The sequence below is a fragment of the Emys orbicularis genome, chromosome 24 (genome assembly GCF_028017835.1).
Source record: "Emys orbicularis isolate rEmyOrb1 chromosome 24, rEmyOrb1.hap1, whole genome shotgun sequence".
Classification (NCBI taxonomy): domain Eukaryota; kingdom Metazoa; phylum Chordata; order Testudines; family Emydidae; genus Emys; species Emys orbicularis.
Genome location: NC_088706.1, coordinates 8,472,775 through 8,488,551, shown reverse-complemented (window position 1 = coordinate 8,488,551; position 15,777 = coordinate 8,472,775). Strand labels below are relative to the sequence as shown.

At 62.7% G+C, this 15,777-nt stretch overlaps 1 protein-coding gene across 1 annotated transcript; it reads left to right on the top strand.

Moving 5' to 3' along the window:
* Window positions 1-1,510: 1,510 nt before the first annotated feature.
* Window positions 1,511-13,882, top strand: STAP2 (signal transducing adaptor family member 2). The gene is made up of 14 exons (XM_065422388.1): window positions 1,511-1,612; window positions 4,970-5,041; window positions 5,703-5,831; window positions 5,918-5,974; window positions 6,726-6,877; window positions 7,463-7,594; window positions 8,199-8,268; window positions 9,013-9,115; window positions 9,838-9,915; window positions 10,510-10,626; window positions 10,958-10,999; window positions 12,464-12,544; window positions 13,479-13,574; window positions 13,824-13,882. Exons 1-14 carry the CDS (start codon window positions 1,511-1,513, stop codon window positions 13,880-13,882), a joined length of 1,290 nt encoding a protein of 429 aa, XP_065278460.1.
* The last annotated feature ends 1,895 nt before the right edge of the window (window positions 13,883-15,777 follow it).

Genomic DNA, 15,777 nt, shown 5'->3' with positions numbered 1-15,777 from the left:
CACCCCTCCGGCTGCACTTTCTAGCTGGGAGAAAGCGTCCCACTCTCTCTGCCCGTCCCACCAGCCTCCTAATTGTTGGGGTCAGCTCCTCTCCTCCTCCCCTAGCACTATAGCTTCGGGGAGGGGGGACTATACTGCTGCTCTCTCCCTCCCCCAGCCCCCTTTATTTGTGGAGTGGGGTCCTCTCCCGTGAATGGGACCTTAACATAACTGTTGCCCCCTTGTTCAGAATAGCAGCTGTGAAACCCACCGGGACAGGAACCAGGCCGTACAGACAAACTGCAACCTCCAGGCCCAGGCAGTGGTCGGGAACAGGAACCGAACCAGCCAACCACAGCGGGACCCCCTGTTGAAACGGGCCCTTGTTCAGTGTAGGAGAGAGGGCTGGGTTTAGCGGCCATCCGCCCTCCCTCCTAAACCGCAGGCAGATCCTTGAGTGTGTGGCTGCCGGCTCCGTTCGGGTGGAGGCTTTCCCAGGCCAGGGGGAGGGGGGAGCAGTGGGGGGGGCTCTGCTTTCCCAGGGGGGGGCAGTGGGGGGGGTGGTTCTGCTTTCCCAGGCCAAGGGGAGGGGGGAGCAGTGGGGGGGAGCTCTGCTTTCCCAGGCCAGGTGGGGGGGGAGCTCTGCTTTCCCAGGGGGAGGGGGAGCAGTGGGGGGGGGGGGCTCTGCTTTCCCAGGCCAAGGGGAGGGGGGAGCAGTGGGGGGGAGCTCTGCTTTCCCAGGCCAGGGGGAGGGAGAGCAGTGTGGGGGAGCTCTGCTTTCCCAGGCCAGGGGGAGGGGGAGCAGTGGGGGGGGGCTCTGCTTTCCCAGGCCAGGGGGAGGGGGAGCAGTGGGGGGGAGCTCTGCTTTCCCAGGCCAGGGGGAGGGGGAGCAGTGGGGGGGAGCTCTGCTTTCCCAGGCCAGGGGGAGGGGGAGCAGTGGGGGGGGCTCTGCTTTCCCAGGCCAGGGGGAGCAGTGGGGGGGGGCTCTGCTTTCCCAGGCCAGGGGGAGGGGGAGCAGTGGGGGGGAGCTCTGCTTTCCCAGGCCAGGGGGAGGGGGAGCAGTGGGGGGGGGGCTCTGCTTTCCCAGGTCAAGGGGAGGGGGGAGCTCTGCTTTCCCAGGTCAAGGGGAGGGGGAGCAGTGTGTGTGGGAGCTCTGCTTTCCCAGGGGGAGGGGGAGCAGTGGGGGGGCTCTGCTTTCCCAGGCCAAGGGGAGGGGGAGCAGTGGGGGGGGCTCTGCTTTCCCAGGGGGAGGGGGAGCAGTGTGCCCCCCCCGTAATAGCCCCGGGCAGGGGCGCGGCGCGGCGCCTGCTCCCAGGGCCGAGGCGGGGACTTGCCGGCGCTCCCCGGCCCGTTCACCTGCAGGGAGCCGGGCGGCCCAATCAGGTGCGCGCATGGGAGGGCCCGGCCCGGGCTGCAAAACCCCCACGACACCTGGTTTATTTTTCTCCTGCGCTTCCTGCTCCGGGACTCCGGGCTCCGTGCGGGAGCCTCCCCTGCGCCCTCTGCCCGGCCCGGGCCCCAGCCGGGGGGGATGGCCCTGCTGCCCCCGGCGCTGCGGGGCGCCAAGCCCAAGCACAGCCTGCCCCCCCACTACTACGAGGGCTTCCTGGAGAAGAAGGGGCCCCAGGACAAGGTAGGCCCCCCCCGGCTGGGGTCGGTCGGGGCTTGGGCAGGGTCAGGCTCTGGCTCTGGCTCTGAGTTGCCAGGGGCTGAGCCATGGCCTTGAAACCTCTGGCGTCGTCTCCCCCCACCCGGGGCCCTGGCCCGCTCTGCCACCCCGGCGCCCTGGCACGGAGCGATCCGGGCAGGGAGCCAGCTCGGGGCGAAAGAAGCTAGAGAGAAGTGGCCCCGATCCCAAAGCCCAGGGCCAGGCTCTCCAGGACTCTAAACCACGAGCCAGGGCTGAACTTTGCAGCCGAGCCAGCCCTCTTTAAAAGGCCGGACTGGATCTGCCAGGTGCCTCCCCCCCCCTAAGCTCTGGGTGCTCAGGTGCCATGGGGACAGGCCTCCTAGAAATGCCTGCCGTGGCTGGATCGGGCTTGCCTAGGCGCGCTGTTGTTCCGGCATAACGATTGCCCTTTAAATCCACTTCCTACCTTAACCCGAATTAACTTTCAGGTGTAGACGATACCAGGCAGAAGCCAAATGCAAACTTGCAAAGCCAGATGTTACCGGCAGCCCCTATTTTCCTAACAGGCTAAGGCACAACCTCAGGCTTTGGGGTCGTTGAAATCCCGATTGGATTTTTCTGGCTTGAGCCTGTTTCTAAAGGGCTTGTCTAGACAAGAAAGTTGCCCTGCTTTAATCTAAGGCGTGGATTTAAACCAGTGCGCTGGGTAGTATGAACCCACTTATTTCAGTTTAGCTCAAGCCCGTTTCTAATCGACTTTCGCTAAACCGAAATCCGCTTGGTTTAGCTGGAACTCGGGGCGTCCACGCAGCCTCTGGCCCCGGTTTAAATTCACCCTTTGAGTTCAAGCAGTGCGACTTTCTCACCAAGACCGGCTCTTAGACGCAGCAGCCCCTGCACGGCGCAGCTAGCCCCAGTGTTGGGGTAATCCAAGCGGCAGTGGCTGGGAAATCGTGGAGTACATGCGCACAAGGGAGCGCAGGGCCCAGTGGCGGGGGGTGGGGTGGTGGACAGGTGATACTTCCTCCAGTTCTGTGGAAGGGCTTTGTCTAGTCTGCCTGGTGAAGGCTCCCCGGCGTCTGTTCCATCGCAGACCCTCCTCTTGCCAAAGCTGAGCTCCCTGTCGCTTTCTACCACGTGGTTTGCCTGGGCCATTCTTTTTGATGGTCGTTGGATGAAGTATGAGCCTGTTCCTATAGACACTGATTGACGTAGCCGGGTCCTGGATCGGGCCCTTGGTGCTGGGTGCCAACCTGACAGCCCGAGAGGTGGCAATTCTCTTTCCGGACACTGCAGACAATCCGCCACTGAAACATACTTGGACGTTTAAACGCATTTGCCTGGGCTGCATTCGTTAACCTGGTTGCATTTATGGCCCCTAAACATTCCTGCCGCCTGGATTGCTGAGGGCAGCTGTTTCTGGCATGCAGATCAGACGCTATCACATTCACGCCATAAACCGAATGGGAAGGGAGGCGCCCCTCCAGTCAGGGGACAGACACAACGCCGTGGGACGCCAGGCTGTTTGCCCCGGATGGTGTCTTTCACCAGCTTGCTGGCATTGGATAAGGTCATCTCAGCAGGCAGTGTCCTCCTCTCGGGATGGCTGAGACGATCTGGGGTCTCTTGAGAAGCCTGGAGAATTCTGGGCCCCCAGAGTGTGGGACTGAGCTGTGAAGAGCGGCATTGTCCCATTAGTATGGGGATGGGCACTGACCCTATACGTGTCCCGTAGGAATAACCTTCGAACTATACACTGCACTCGCTCGGCTCCTTTCCAGCCCTACATCTCAGGGTGGTTTACAAAGGTGGGTGAGGAGCATTAGCTCCATATTAGAGATGGGGAAACTGAGGCACAGAGCAGAGAACCGACTTGCCCAAGGTCACCCAGTGGGTCAGTGGCAAAGTCAGGTTCAAAACCCAGATTTCCTGACTCCCAGGCCTGTCCTCTAGCTGTTAAACCCCGGACTTCAATTCCCGTTGTGCACAAGTGGAAGTTGTGCTTAGCCACACGTGAGTGTGACATCCCTGGTTCGTGTGACCGTGACATGTCTCTGCACTCATGTGATGCTGACATCTGACGTACACATGGCTTTGACATGTACCCACCTACGTGTGGGGCTGCTCTCCCTGGTGAGCGTGAGATGTCGGCATCCTTCTGTGACTCTGACGGCCCAAGGGGGCAGGATCTTGGCGTGTGCGTGCCCTCAGCGTGCCCACTGCCATGGGTGAATTTGGTGCCTTGGAGCCCGGCTGGCCCGGGGCCAGTGCAGAGCTGTTGACAGGGGCGGGCAGCAGGGGAAGAAGCAGCACAACCTTTATTTTGGGTCACAACACTTTGCTGTTGATGGCAAACAGTGAACAACGGAGCCTTTGATTCCTGAGCCCTCCCGACCAGCCCACGCGTGACGGTGTCTGGGCTCTGCCCTCCCCCACGGGCATTTGGCAGCTGATTCCGACTTGGGGTGGGGGGCTGCCGCATCAGGCCAGGCCAGCATCAGCCTGCACCGAGAATCGGCCCTTTCTCCTAGCTCTGCCCCCAGTGGCGGCAACGGGACCCCACCAGGCTGCCCCTGTTCCGGGGCTCCCGCACGGCTGGAGAAAACACACGACAACGCATCATTCAGCCGCTGAGGGAAGCCAAAGCAGCCCCCTCAGAGACCAATCCTCTGCCCTGGCGGGCGCGGGGATGCTGCCCCGGCAGGGCAGGGTCCACCATGCAGAGATGGAACCAGCCTGCAGGGAGAGGGGGTGGGCACTGATTCGCCATCCCCCCTACGTAACACCCCGGGCACAGGTGCCAACTTTTGTTGGCGCCGGTGGGTGCTCTCGCCCCCCGACCCTGTCCTAGCTCCGCCCCCTCCCTGCCCCTATTGGACCCCTCCCCAAATAATCCCCGCCCTGGCCCCGCCTCTTCCCCAAGCGTGCTGCGTTCCTCCTCCTCCCCCCTCCCTCCCGCCCAGGCGTGCTGCATGAAACAGCTGTTTTGCGGCTGCAAGCGCTGGGAGGGAGGCTAGGAGGCAGAGGCGGAGCAGAGGTGAGCTGGGGCGGGGAGGTGCCAGTGGGTGCTCCGCACCCACCAATTTTCCCCCCTGGGTGCTCCAGCCCTGGAGTCGGCGCCTATGATCCTGGGAACATTCCACTGCCGGTTCCTGGCCGTGCCAGGTTCAGCACAGGGCTAGGGCATTGTTGGGGGGCAGGTACCTGCACAGTGCATGGTCAATAGGCAGTTACTGCCTCCCTCACTACGGAGGCCGGGTGCGTTTGTGCCACTCACCTGGGCGACTGCCCTGGAGAACCTCCCCTTGGCTGGCCCCCTCCGGTCCCAGCCTCCAATGCCCCTTTGCTCTGTCCCTGCAGGGGTATAAGAAGTACTGGACAGGCCTGCGGGGGCTCACGCTGTTTTTCTACAATGCCAGCCGAGACGTGCAGGTACGCAGGAGCTGCCCCACGGAGGAGCCGCTGTGCGCACTCCCCGGCCCGACCTGGGAAAGCCTCAGGGGGGCTCTGTCTCCTCACGGCCTGATCCTGGCAGGTGCCCAGCCACTGGGAGCTCAGCACCTCTGTGGATCAGGCCCTCTTATCTCAACTCTCCTGGTGGCCTCCAGCCCGGGCTGGGGGACGTCCCTCCTGGGGAGGCTCGGCTTGCTGGGGGTCTGCCATGCTGTCCGGGTGGTGAGGGCCTCGATCCCTCTGACTTGGGAAAGAGTCCCCTCTCTCTCTCCCCCCCGGCCCATGGGGACGGCCATTCCCTAGAGCCGCCGTTAAGGGCGAGCTGCTCGCTTAGCCTGCGCGGCCATGGGCCTGGTGGCTGGGGAGCCAATTGGTGCCCATGGCAGGGGCGGGTTTGGTGACGTGGGCACCAGCCCACTGAGACCCAGCCGACTCCTGTCAGCCCTGCTTCTGAGCAGGGCTAGATTTGAACCAGCAACCCAGAAGTGTTCACCCCCCCCCCCATCCCGGAGAAGAGGTGGGGGGAAGCCAGCCAGCCAGGGCTCCCTAGTGGGCACCTAGGGCCCTGCTTTGGGTTGCAAGAGTGGGGCTGGCCGACCCCCCCCGCCCCCCGCACTGATCTGTGCTTGGCCCTCCGCAGTACGTGGAGAAGATCGACCTGGACACCTTCGTGTCCCTGACCGACAGCTACCTCCAGAGCGGCCCCAGGGCCAGCGACGACGGGGTGGGGCTCAGCTTGAAGCTGAGGGGGCAGGAAGTGAAGTTAAAGGTACGTTCGCCCTGCGTGGCCTCTGCCTCCCTCCTCCCGCCCCCGCGCTCTGGGTTTTACCCCAGTAACGTGTGTTTCCCTTGCAGGCCGAGAGCCTGGAGGCTCGGGAGATGTGGAAGGGTTTCATCCTCACCGTGGTGGAGGTAACGCACCCGGCTGATAAATCCGCCCCCTTCGCCTGCCCTCCCCTCGGGCCCCCTCTGCCTGACCCAGCCTTTGCACCCCCAGGTGCTCACCCCCGCCCCGTACAACCCACCCCACGCCCCCAGCCTACACACACCGTTGCTCACCCTGTGTATGCCCCCCCCTGCTCGCTCCTGTCCTCCCTGCCCCTCCCCACACTCAGCCCCTGCCCGCCCTAGATACTCACCTGTGCCCGCCTCCCCCCAACCCTGCGCGCGCAGACACAGCCCTGCCCTCTCTCCTGCCCCCCGTCTCTCACCCCCAGGTATCCCGCGCGGCGAGAGCTCGTCCTTGAGGGACCTAGAGCCCTTGTCCAGACTTGAGTCCGTGTTTCTCAACAGCCCTGTCAGGGCAGGCCTCCCTCAGGTGCTCTGAGTCCACCCTGGGCTCCCCTCCCAGCAGTTCCCAGCCCCCATGTCGCATTCAGCCCCTGGAGGCCCTTTGCGGGGAGCCTGCCCCCTGCTGGTCAGAGTCCAGGGCTCTGGAGCCGCGGCGGGACTGATAGGGGAAGGAAGGTGGGAGCCGTGCTGGCGCCTCCTGCTGGCTGATTCATGGGCCGCACAGAGGGCCGGCGTGAGGCCCCCCGGGCCAGGGATGGGAGCAGCGCTGAGATCCCGAGAAGGAGGAGTTGGTGGAAGCCCCGGTCTGGTCTGTAGGCCGTGGTCGCATCACGTCGCCGGGGGAGACTGTGTGTCGTCCCTGTCCCTGCAGATGAAAGTCCCCTCCAACCTGACGTTGCTGCCCGGCCACATCTACATGATGTCCGAAGCCCTCTCCAAAGAGCAGGAGCGACGGGCCCAGCTGAGCCAGCGCTGCACCGCGAGCTCTCTCGACTACGAGTTGGTGGAGGAACAGATGCCGGAGTGAGCGGGGCCTGGGCCGGAGGGAGAACCCAGGGCCATGGTGGGCAGGTGCCGCGGGCGGGTCGCTGCCTGGTGGGGCGCAGAGGAGCTGCTGTACTGGCACCGCTCAGTAGTCTGGCTTATCTGGCATCCTGCCATGTCGTGCCAGGCCAGGCTGCCTGTCTGGCGTCCCCCTCCCGTGTCAGACCAGGCCACCAGGCCAGCCTGTCTGTTGTCCCCCCATCCTGCCTTGCAAGTGGCCAGCCCCTGGTGCTTCCCCCGGCAGCGAGCCCTCTGCCCCGGCCCATGCCATCCAACGGCCTCATTGTCCAGTTCTCTCCCGCCCTCTGTCTGTGCTCTGGGGCAGGAGAGCCGCCTGGCCCCATTACCTGAGCTGCCCATGCTAGCGCCAGCCCACGGTGGGGAATTGAGCAGCAGGGGGCTTGGCTGGCTTGCAGCTCACGGTCTCCCCCATCCTGATGGGCTCAGAGCTGCAATAGCCCAGAGGCCACGGGCCAGCGGCTCTGGGGGGTTTGAGAGTCCCAGGTCATGCAGGGAGGGTCTGGCGCGTTAACTGGGTCCTGTCCTTTCTCCTGCGTTTCCCAGCTGCTATTTCAAGGTCTCCAGGACAGAGGCCCAGGTCCTGCTGGAGAGGAACCCGGACTGCGGCAACATGCTGCTGCGCCCGGGGGGCGACGGGAAGAGCATCTCGGTGACCACGCGTCAGATGCTGAACAGGTGAGGAGGCGGGGGACGGTCGGGGGCTGCCTGCTGGGGGGATGGTCGGGGGCTGGAAGGGGGCAGGCCTGATACTAGTGTATGCGGGGGTGCACATGGGGCTGGGAGTGTGACTCCTGGCACTAGTGTTTGTGTGTGTGTGTGTGTGTGTGTGACCGTAGTGCACATGGGGTTGGGAGTGTGAATCCTGGCACTAGTGTGTGTGTGTGAGGGGGTGACCCCAGTGCACACAGGGCTGGGAGTGTGAATCCTGTCACTAGTGTGTGTGAGGGGGTGACCCCAGTGTGCACAGGCTGGGAGTGTGAATTCTGTCACTAGTGTGTGTGAGGGGGTGACCCCAGTGTGCACAGGCTGGGAGTGTGAATCCTGGCACTAGTGTTTCTGTGTGTGTGAGAGAGAGGGGGTGACCCCAGTGCACATGGGGCTGGGAGTGTGAATCCTGGCACAAGTGTTTCTGTGTGTGTGAGGAGGTGACCCCAGGGCACACAGGCTGGGAGTGTGAATCCTGGCACTAGTGTTGAGGAGGGAATCCCCATGCACACGGGCTGTGATCACAAGTGGTGTGAGGGTTGGGTTGTACAATCCCCCCGCCTTTCTCTTGCAGCACCCCGGTCGTGAAGCACTACAGAGTGAGCCGCGTGGGACAGCAATACGTCATTGACGTCGAGCAGCCGGTGAGTGGGCCGGTTCTGCGTCCCCACCTTATGCAGGGACCGGGACCTGGTCTGGGCCCCAGGGGGATCAAACGGCTCCCGGAAGCACAGGCATAGAAGCCAGGCCTTGATCACTTACGCTACAGGAGAATCTCCATAAGCTCTATAGGGCCTAGGACACACACAGACACACACACAGCGCTAAGCAGTTCCGGGCAGCAGTGCCCAGCTGTGCTCCCCCATTCATCCCTATATCATGAACCAATGATGTGGCAAATGGCTCATCAAGATCCCCTCCAAAGCCACAGGTGTAGAACTAAGAATAACCTCGACCGTTACACCAGCTAGGATAACAGTACCAGGGGCTGGCAACCCTCATGCTGCAGGGCACACGCTGACTGCCAGCTGGGGGTCAGGCAGGAATATCTCCCCATGGGGATATTGCACAGATAAGTGCATTATGGTGGGCTTGCGCTTGTCACCGTCAGAGGCGGCATTCTGGCTTGGATGTGTGATCCGCTCCAACGGGCCAGGTTCTCTCTGAGGCGGGGGCTCACGGGCTCTTCTGGGGCCTTTGCCTCCTCTCGGCAGTGACTGGGTGTCAGCTAGGAGCGGAGAGCCCTGCAGGCCGGGAGTGCCACCCGCAGGCTGGGAGCAGGAGCCCCGAGGGGGTTGGGCAAAGCCTGATCAGCCCCTCAGTGTCAGGGGCCTGAGGGTGGCCAAGAGCTGAGGCTGACAGGATCTCTTCCCCCCCTCCCGCCCCAGCACCACTGCTCCTCCCTGGCCGACGTGGTGGAGTACTTCGTCTCCAACACCAAGAAGACCCTGGTGCCCTTGAGCCTGGACGAGGACTACGCGGAGAAGTTAGGTGGGTTCCCCCCCTCGAGGGCTCCAGGTGCGAATTCTGGGCACGGGGGCTGGGTTTGCATGGGTGGGTGAGCCGGGCACCAGTACGGGGGTGTGGCAGAAACCTCGAGGGGCGGGGCACCTGAGTGTGTGTGGGGGAAGGGTGCACATGGGGGAGGATGCGTGTACATTGGACGGCTAAGTGTGGGTGGGCAGGGGGGCCTGGGTTAAGGGGGCTGGGCAGGGTGGGCCCAGGGGGGCACATGCATTGGCAGTGTGTGTCTGAGAGAGGGTGCCCGGACTCGGAGGGGAGGGGAGGGGGGGGAGAGGGCACATGGGGTGGGGAGCGGGGAGGACATGACTGCCGAGGGGGGTGTGTGTGTGTGTGTGTGTGTGTGTGTGTGTGAAGTGCTGGTGCCGGGGCTGGGCGTGTGCTGCGCTGCATGTCCAGCTGAAAGGGGGGGTCCGGTCTCCTCAGCTGCCTGTTTCCAAGCCCAGGCAGCCCTCCCCGGCCAGCTCCCTTCCTTCCCAGAGCTGCCCCCCGACACTGGGTCCCCCTCCCAGAGCTGGGGATATCCCCCCCCCCCCCCCGCCACCTCTCCACCCAGTCCCTTCTGCCCGCCCTGCCCTTACTGGGCTGCCCAGCATCCCCCGCCAACCCCATGCTCCCCCATGGCCAGCCCCCCCCCGTACCCTGCCAGCCCCCCAGCTCTCAGACCCCTCTCTTTCTGGTGTGTTTTGCAGAGTATGTGGAGACTGATAAGGAGAACGGAGAGAGCGTCTGGGAAGCGTCCATGCCCCCCTGCCCAAAGCCCCCCAGAGGTGAATGTGCCCAGCCTGCTCCAGGCCCCTGCTCCTGGCTGCAGCTCAGGGGACCTGGCTTGTTCCTCCAGGGCTCGGGGCTGTTGGGTTGTGAAGAATCTGCATGCTGGGCCCCACAGACCTCCCACGGCCTGGCCCCAACACAGCTCTGGAGAGCTGGCACAGGGCAGCTGTGAGCTTCCCCCCCACAGCAGTGCCCCGCCCCTGCCAGCTGGGACTCCAGCGCTGCGAGCTTCCCCCCACAGCAGTGCCCTGCCCCTCCCAGCTGGCACAGGGCAGCTGTGAGCTTCCCCCCACAGCAGTGCCCCACCCCTGCCAGCTGGGACTCCAGTGCTGCGAGCTTCCCCCCACAGCAGTGCCCTGATGTCTATTGGCACCATTTGGATGTTGCATTTGACATGTCCGCTGTGCCCATCCCACACTATTGCATCCCCCACAATCCGCCCCCTCCCTCCACAGGCTGAGTCAGAGTGCGCCGACCTGGCCTGGGCGGCTCACCCAGAGCCCTGTATTTTAGGATCTGTATTTCCCCCCTGTGTGCCAGTGCCCCTTGCCTAACCTTGTGCCCATCTGGTTCTTCTGCCGGTGCCAAAGTGGATGCAGTGCTTCCGCCCAGCTTCAGAAAAAACCATCAGGCGAAGCCCCCTGCCCCTACCCTGGTGTTTGAGAAAAGGGAGGAGGATGAAGAACAGGCCTACATGAATGACGAAGGTGAGCTGGAGTCTGCCCTGCCTCGGGGCCCCCAAATCTGGGGAGATTGGGTCCTATCCTTGTGCTGGCCCAGCTGGGTAAAATCACGCTCCCCCTGCTGGCAGGTGAATAAAATAACACCGGCCTCATCGCTGAGTCTGGTGCGGTTATTCAGAGGAATCTCGGGTGCCGCGTGGAAGGAGACGATCCCTCCCGAGGAGGGACAGGCTGGCGCCGGGGAGCGGGAATGGGACCTTGCACTGGAGAAAAGTCTCAGGGGGAAACCCCAGTCTGTGATCCCAGCTCAGGTGCCCCCATCCCTCCCCTTCTCTCATGCTATTGTGTTTTCCAGATGTGGCAGCCATCACGGGAACAAAGCCAAAGTCAGCCGGCCGTGAGTAAACGGGCGATTGTGCGAGACCTTTTAGAATGGAGATGCTGTGTCACCACAAGAGGCTACATTGCTACAGGCCCTTGTACCCAGGGCCCTGTCCCCCTCCACACACCTGGGCTTTGCACTCCCCTTTTCCCCACAGCTGCCCTAGGGGCAGGGAAATGCTCCGGCCACATGCAGAATCTGCCGCCCCAGACCAGCGATACAACTGGGAGATGCAGCAGCCCTGGGAGCCCAGAGGAGGGTGAATGGAGCCAGCCCCACTGGGGATGCTGGGGGCTGTCAGATTCACTGCTCTGCCTGGAGTCCCAAGTGGCCTCCCAGAGGTCAGGGACAAAAGGCTCTTGGACCCTTCAGTCCATCCCCCATGGCTGCCAAGATGGGATGGGTCATGTCTAGTGCTCCCAACACCTCCCTTGGGAGACTGGTCCCCGGGTGGCTAGTGTAGGAGAAGGAGCCGCTCTCTGACAGTGATTGGCGAAGGGGGAGGAATCCCAGTGAAAAGGGAGGAGGGACACGAGGGGAGAGGTGAAAGGACCAGCAGGGGCTGGCACAACCAGGGTGTGGGTGGGTTGGCCTAGCGGGTAGGACCAGGAGTCAGGCCTAGTGGTTGGAGCAGAAACAGGGCCAGGTGGTTGGTGCGGGAGTCAGGCTAGGGAGCGGAGCCGGAAACCAGGCGTCAGGGCAGAGCTGGGGGAAAGCCAGGAATCCGAGTCGGAGCCGGAAGCAGGGAATGAGAACGGGGTTGGTGGTGGCGGCGACAGGCCGGGTGCTGCTGGCTGGAATTTCCTCCATGCTGAACTCACGTGCCTGGGCCAATCAGCGGTTCTGGGGGGGGCTGCCAATTGGGTCTTCCCTGGGCGGGGGGCTCAGTCCCCCGGGGTTCAGAGTGTGTCGATGCAGCTCAGGGTGGGTAGCAGCTGAGCCGGGTTCTAGTCCTCTGGATCCCTCCCCAGCCTCCTGCGGGAGGAGGCGACACGTGGCAGCCTGGCTGGGGACTGGACGGGAGCCGCGATGCTACGTGACCCAGGACTGCTGGACACCGCGTCCTAGCTGCCCAGCCCCAGAGCCTCAAAGGTCTTTAGATGCCCGACTCCCACTGGAATGGGTTGCTGGACTGGGAGTTCGGTGGATGTCACAGTGGGAGGGCACAGAGAGGGAGGGTGGCTGGGTTGGGATGGGCAGATGAGGGCGAGGAGCCGGCTGGATGGCCCCCATCCTGTCAAGGATGCTGACCCCGTAGCCCAGCTTTCAGGGATAGCCCTGGGCTGCTCAGTTTGACTCCAGCTCCAAACGGTCCCAGTGCTCAGAAGTGACTTGGATCCGGGTGTTCCTTGGCCTCTCTCCGGGGTGGATGTGGGTTCCCCATCCGGCTACAGGGACAAGCTCTAGGGGGTTAGGGTGGGGGGATGTGCTGGGAGGAGCCAGGGGACCGAGCGTCTTCCCTTTTGTTTTCAACCACAGAGGGCGCCGTGAAGGTGATCTGGGGAGGGGGCGGCCAGACCAAGGCGCTGCCTATACCAACCGGCGAGCCAGGCAAGCCAGGTACAGCCATTGCCAGCTGATTCGGTGCCCGCCCCCGTCCCCCCAGGGCTCTCTGCTCTCCACCCCCCACCCTCTGTGCTCTAACCACCCCCCTTTCCCGTCACGTTTGCCAGAGCTCGTGCCCGAGCCCTCGGCTGGCCGCTGAGGACGCCCCTGGGGCAGCGAGGGGTGCAGGTTCCAACAGAATAAACCCAGTTTGTCCCACAGTCGCTTGGGGCCTGACCTGGCTCTGCTCAGGCCCTGGGAGCCACTCGACTTGCCCCCTCCCCCAGCCCCAGTGGCCCACGCAGGAGCAGAGAATGCCCCACGGGGCTGCCTCTGGGGCTGGCTATCCCACTTCGGGGGCTAAGCAACCCCATTGCAAAGCCCATTCTGCCACCATCTCCCTCTGCCTCTTGGCCAGGCCAGTGGGGAGCAGGGTGGGCGCAGTAGAGGGCGTGCCCGGAGCCGGTGGGGGGATGGAGATAAAGGGGGAGCTGTCCTGAGTCCCTAGGGTACTTTCACTTGCCCCTGTTGGGTTGGGACCCCGGCGTCCAGGAGCCCCGTACAGCTGTCTGAACTGAGACCTTCCCTCCAGCAGTGTGGGTAATAACCCCGAGTGCTCCTCCGGCACTTCCTGTCTGTAGATCTCCACAAACACAGACCCTCGGTATCACCAGCCACGTGGTACAGAGGGGGGGGAAACTGAGGCACAAAAAAGGGACGTGACTTGCCCAGGGCATCAGGCGTAGCGCCCAGGTTTGCCGCCCCCTCCCATCCCCCACAATGCACTGCAGGATTCCCCAAGGGCTACCCATGCAAGCAGATCCCAGGCTATCCTCTGTGCAGAGTCATGGGAAGGATCTCCGGCCTGGGAGGTGGAGCGGGATGGGGCAGGAGGCGAGGACGTGGGCTCCCATGCTCTGATGACCAGCTCTGCACTCTCTATACCCAGCCACTAAAGGCCAGTTTACCAGGAGCCCCAGCAGCACCCTCAACCTATGGAAACATGGTAGCAGCTCCTCTCGCCAGGCCATGTCGTGGGGCGGAGGTAAGTGGCCCCCTGGCACAAGAGGCAGGGCTGCCTGTGGCCCATTGCCCTTGGCTTTCAGTTGAGTGCAGCACTGCTGGTTACTGTGTGGCCGGAGCAGGGGTCTGGGAGCCAGGACTCCTGGGTTGTGGTCCCAGCTTTGGTAGGTGGTGGTGTCTCGTGGCTAGAGCTGATGACGGCAAGTCAGGACCCCTGGGTTCTAGTCCCAGTTCCGGAGGGGTTCTGTACCCACCTTCTCTCTCCCCATAGACATCTCCGAGGAGCTGGCGCGGAAGCTACAGGAGCGAAGAGCCAACCTTGAGAACTGACCCGCAGCCCTGCACGGATGGCCTGGCGGGCGAGGAGGCTTCTGCTGGGGACACAGGGTTCCAATCCTCTCGGGGAACCAAACCATGGCCCCCAACCTCTCCCGGCTCTTGTGCAGCGTTGATCACGTACCCAGGGCCCGGCCCTGCTTCTCTGGCCCTTTCCCAGCACCGTGAGACGGGGGTTTGTAGGGCTCCCAGCACCCTCTGCCCAACTGCAGCCCCCCCGAGATAGCTTTAGCTCTGGGCCCTTCACAGTGATTTTTCTAGGGACAAGGCTGCCACCTCACCTGGGCCCTGGCTGTCCCCCTTCCATGGCTCAGAGTGGCTGCCCCTTAGCCTGGTAGGATGTGGGCTGTGGGTGCCACGTGCCTGGACAAGCAGCAAGCGCCAAAGGGAGGGAAAGATGCCCCATGGGCGGATCTGGGCGCGGCTGTGTGCCCTCGCCACCAGAGAGGAAGCTAATCCAGATCCCGGCAGGCTGCGCCTGGCCCTGCTGCAGAGCCAGGGGGTCGCTGAGGGCAATGCCAGAGCACTTTTAATAGCCATGTGATTCCCACCGTGCCAGGAGGGCTGTGGGCGAGGGGCTAATCCCGCCCCCAGATCAGGGAGGAAGCGCCAGGGGTTGTGTGCTGCGCTCGGACTCATTTGCCTAAGCCAGGCCCTTTGCATGCTGCGGCTCAGGGTTAAAAGGCATGGGTGGCGGGGGAGATGGGTGATGCCTTCCTATGCCCAGTTTGCTTAGGGGTGTTTCACAGTGCAGGGTAAATCAAAGGCAGAGCTGGGGGGCAGGAGTGGCACACCTGTGGCTGGCATGCCAGAGGGGCTGCAAGCTAGAATTATGGGGCAGCTGGCCAGGGGGCCTCCCAGGGCTAGAATAGCAGGGGGGCTGCAGGTTGGGTTTGGGGAGGCATCAGCAAAGCTGTATGTAGGGCAGGGGGAGCCCAGGGCAGTCCTGAAGTGGGGTGCATTGACAGAGGTGTGCCTCAGGGAAGCCCCTTGGCTGGACTGGGGGGAGGGGAGGCTGCAGCTGAGGGCACTGGCCGAGCTGGGAGCAGGGCCCAGGGCTGGTATAGCAGGGAGCTCCTGTTTGGAACTGGGGGTGTTGGCAAGGTGATGCGTGGGAAGGTCTTGTGGCCCCTGCCAACATGACCCAGGACTCCAGGGAGCTGCTCAGTCCCTCCCCCGCGTCCGCACTGATCAATCAGAACAGCCAGCCTGGGTCAGCCCAATGGTCCATTTAGCCCAGGATCCTGTCTTCCAACAGTGGCCAGTGCCCGATGCTTCAGAGGGAATGAACCGAACAGGGCAGTTATTGAGTGATCCAGTCCCAGCTTCTGGCAGTCAGAGGCTACAGGCACCCAGAGCATGGGGTTACGCCCCTGACCATCTCGGCTAATTGCCATTGCTGGACCTACCCTCCATGAATGGATCGAATTCCTTTTTTAACCCAGTCATACTTTTGGCCTCCACCACATCCCCTGGCGACGAGTTCCCCAGGTTGACTGTGCATTGTGTGAAGAAATATTTCCTTTTGTTTGCTTCAAACCAGCTGCCTATTAATTTCATTAGGTGACCCCTGGTTCTTGTGTTATGTGAAGGGGTAAATAACACTTCCTTCTATCATATCCCTCCTTAGTCATCTCTTTTCTAAGCTGAAAAGTCCGTCTCTTCAACCTCTCTTCCTAGGGAAGCTGTTCCATCCTCCTAGTTATTTTTGTTGCCCTTCTCTGTATCTTTTCAAAATTCCAATATATCTTTTTTGAAATGGGGCAACCAGAACTGCAGGCAGTATTCAAGATGTGTCCATATCATGGATTTATAGGGTGGTATTATGATATTTTCTGTCTTATTATCCATCCCTTTCCTAATGGTTCCTAACACTGTTTAGCTTTTTT

Excerpts from the sequence above, each read along its gene's own strand:
- STAP2 (XM_065422388.1), top strand. The coding sequence starts at position 1,511 with ATGGCCCTGCTGCCCCCGGCGCTGCGGGGCGCCAAGCCCAAGCACAGC. Across the intron at positions 5,832-5,917 it reads GGCAGGAAGTGAAGTTAAAG|GCCGAGAGCCTGGAGGCTCG; the intron begins GTACGTTCGCCC and ends TTTCCCTTGCAG. Across the intron at positions 8,269-9,012 it reads TCATTGACGTCGAGCAGCCG|CACCACTGCTCCTCCCTGGC; the intron begins GTGAGTGGGCCG and ends CTCCCGCCCCAG.